Source organism: Aplysia californica, unplaced genomic scaffold, assembly GCF_000002075.1.
Source record: "Aplysia californica isolate F4 #8 unplaced genomic scaffold, AplCal3.0 scaffold00650, whole genome shotgun sequence".
NCBI classification, from domain to species: domain Eukaryota; kingdom Metazoa; phylum Mollusca; class Gastropoda; order Aplysiida; family Aplysiidae; genus Aplysia; species Aplysia californica.
Window position 1 is genome coordinate 329712 of NW_004797920.1, and position 2459 is coordinate 332170.

Sequence of the window (2459 nt, forward strand, 5' to 3'; positions counted from 1 at the left end):
CAGAGGGAAAGTAAAGAAGTAGGACCTACCAAGTAGTAAGATCCAATAAAAAATTATGAGAAAGACCCAATAAGAAGATATGAAGCAAGATCCAATTCAACAATATGGAAAAATGAAGTAATATCCAACAAAACAATAATATTAATAAATGAAGAAAGATCTGAAAAAACAATAAGAAAATATGACGTAACATCCCATAAGAAATCATGATAGAGGTTCCAATTTTAAAAAATACAGGAGGGCAAATCCAAAAAGAAAATGATCAAGGGAAGCTACAATAAGAAAACTTGAAAAAAGCTGCAGAGGGCATAGACCTAGTGGCTCAACAGCTCAGTTTCTCTTGCTAGTTATACAGGCTGAGTAAAGACAGGCATATCCATTCTACAATAAGTCATTTCGCACAAAAAAACAACCAAAAAAAAGAAAAGAAAAACGTCAGATCGAAACTGCAATGGGAATAAAAAGCAGCAAACACGCGACAGGTGATCGGCAACGAGAGACGGGTGACGGGTGTGACTTACACGGCGTTCATGACGTATCCGCGCTTGCACTCGCAGCGGAAGTACTCGAGTGTGTCGTAGCAGTCCTCCGTGTCCGGGTTGCACGTGTGGTGCTGGTTCTGACACTCGTTCTCCGGCTGGCACTTGTCGAACGCCCAGATTGGGTGGGTCGTGTGCGAGGTCAGGACTTCCGCCTTGCCTTTCACTTCCGCTGAAATGAAAAAAAACCCACATAAAACATGTTGTAAAGCGCAAAGAGTTTGCTTTCAAGTGGGGATATGTGCTATACAAATGCTTTTTATTATTATTATTATTGTTGATGTTGTTGTTATCAATCCAGCAACAGCTGGGATCTCACCCTTCTGTCCAATGCCGTTGTTGTTATTGTTGCTGTTGTTGTTGCTGTTGTTGTTATTGTAATTGCTAAAGTTGTTGTTATTGATCCAACAACAGCTGGGCTCCCGCCCTTCTTTCCAATGCCATGTAGTGATAAGTGCAGGTTTGCTGCAGTTGCTGTAATGTTCCATAGAGTGAGTTCTCAATGTTAGGTCTCAGAGGGCGAAGGGTAGTTAAAAAAACAAGTTAAACATTTATTTAGTAAACAGTCCCCCCCCCCCCTCCCTTGTGTACAGAATTCACACCCCTTTCAACACTATATGGTTATTTAAGAGGCAAGACCTCCAAATTTTAAACGTCCATCTCTCACATGTTGAAGCCAGATTAGTGAAAAATCGTAAAAACTCACAAAAACAACCCCAAATTTAAGAAACGCCCTGTTGGAGACACTTGAAATAACACAAAGACTTTAAAAATCTTCTTCTCAATGTAAAAAAAAAAGATAGCAAAAGAGGCAGACGTAGACACAGATTGTGCACATTTAATCAGGACTTTCGGATTGATAAACTTGTTTGCTTCTTCTAATATCATAGTATCATAGGATGATTACTAATCTTACACATCTTCCAAATATTGATTTTTTAAATTTGATTACTTAATTACTTGATCCTGGGAACAACATCATAGCACTCCGGGCATTGCCATAGGTGCTCCGCTCCCCGCTCCAATATCATTTTTTCTTTAAATTTATTTTTTATAAATGAAATTTATTATTATTTTAAAAATTAAATTAAGGAAAACAAAACTGTTCATGTAGAGTATTCAAAATGAAAAAAAAGTATTATTGCATCTCCAGAAGACAAATGGGACTCCTCCATGGACCCCACCTGTGGCTGACTGAACAAAAAATGGTGTAGGTTTAATGCCCCTATCAACATTATTAGGTTATTTAAGAGGCGGGACCTCTGAGGCTAACTTCAATCTCCGAAAAGACACATGGGAAATTCGTGTAAAGTGCCTTTCCCTCGGACACAACGTCGGACCGAGCTGAGGCTCAACACCCCGAAACCCACAATCTCACGATTACGAGTCCGGTAACCTATGGCTGGCTGACTGAACGAATAAGCGCACTCACCAAAAATGAATAAACCTGTCTTTTCTTCTTCCAATATCACAGGACGATTGTTGACGTCACGCATGTATTTATGTATGTACATATTTATGATTATGTATTTATGTACATAAATGTGTGTTTGCCATTGTAAACTAAAGTGCCCTTCCAGGACAAATAAAAGAGTAATTTATTTTTTTCAATTTATTATTTTTATCTTCAAAAAATAAAAGATTTTTTTTTAATGAAAAAAACCACAACAGTTCATGCAGAGTTTTTTTTAGTCAAATTAAAAAAAGGAAGCAGCGCAGCCCCAAAAGTAAAATGAACCCCAGTTGTGACTGACCGAAAGAACAAATAAGCGCACACACTCACCAATCACATCCACAAACGGCACGCTGACGCTGAAGTTCCCGTCGGAGCACATGCCGTCGAAGGGCCCCGCGATGCCGCCGCTCATACACACGCCCTGGCCGTTCATCCCGCCGAACGCACACCAGCCACAGCCAGGG

General features: G+C 39.7%; 1 protein-coding gene across 1 annotated transcript in view; it reads right to left on the reverse strand.

The window, feature by feature from the left end:
- Positions 1-2459, reverse strand: part of LOC101859269 (multiple epidermal growth factor-like domains protein 8) — a 55829-nt gene that overhangs the window by 10536 nt on the left and 42834 nt on the right. The window contains exons 31-32 of the mRNA XM_035972332.1: positions 2323-2458; positions 522-711 (exon numbers count right to left, since the gene is read on the reverse strand). Of these exons, the coding sequence (XP_035828225.1) occupies positions 522-711; positions 2323-2458 (326 nt within the window). The remainder of the gene's footprint in view (positions 1-521; positions 712-2322; position 2459) is intronic.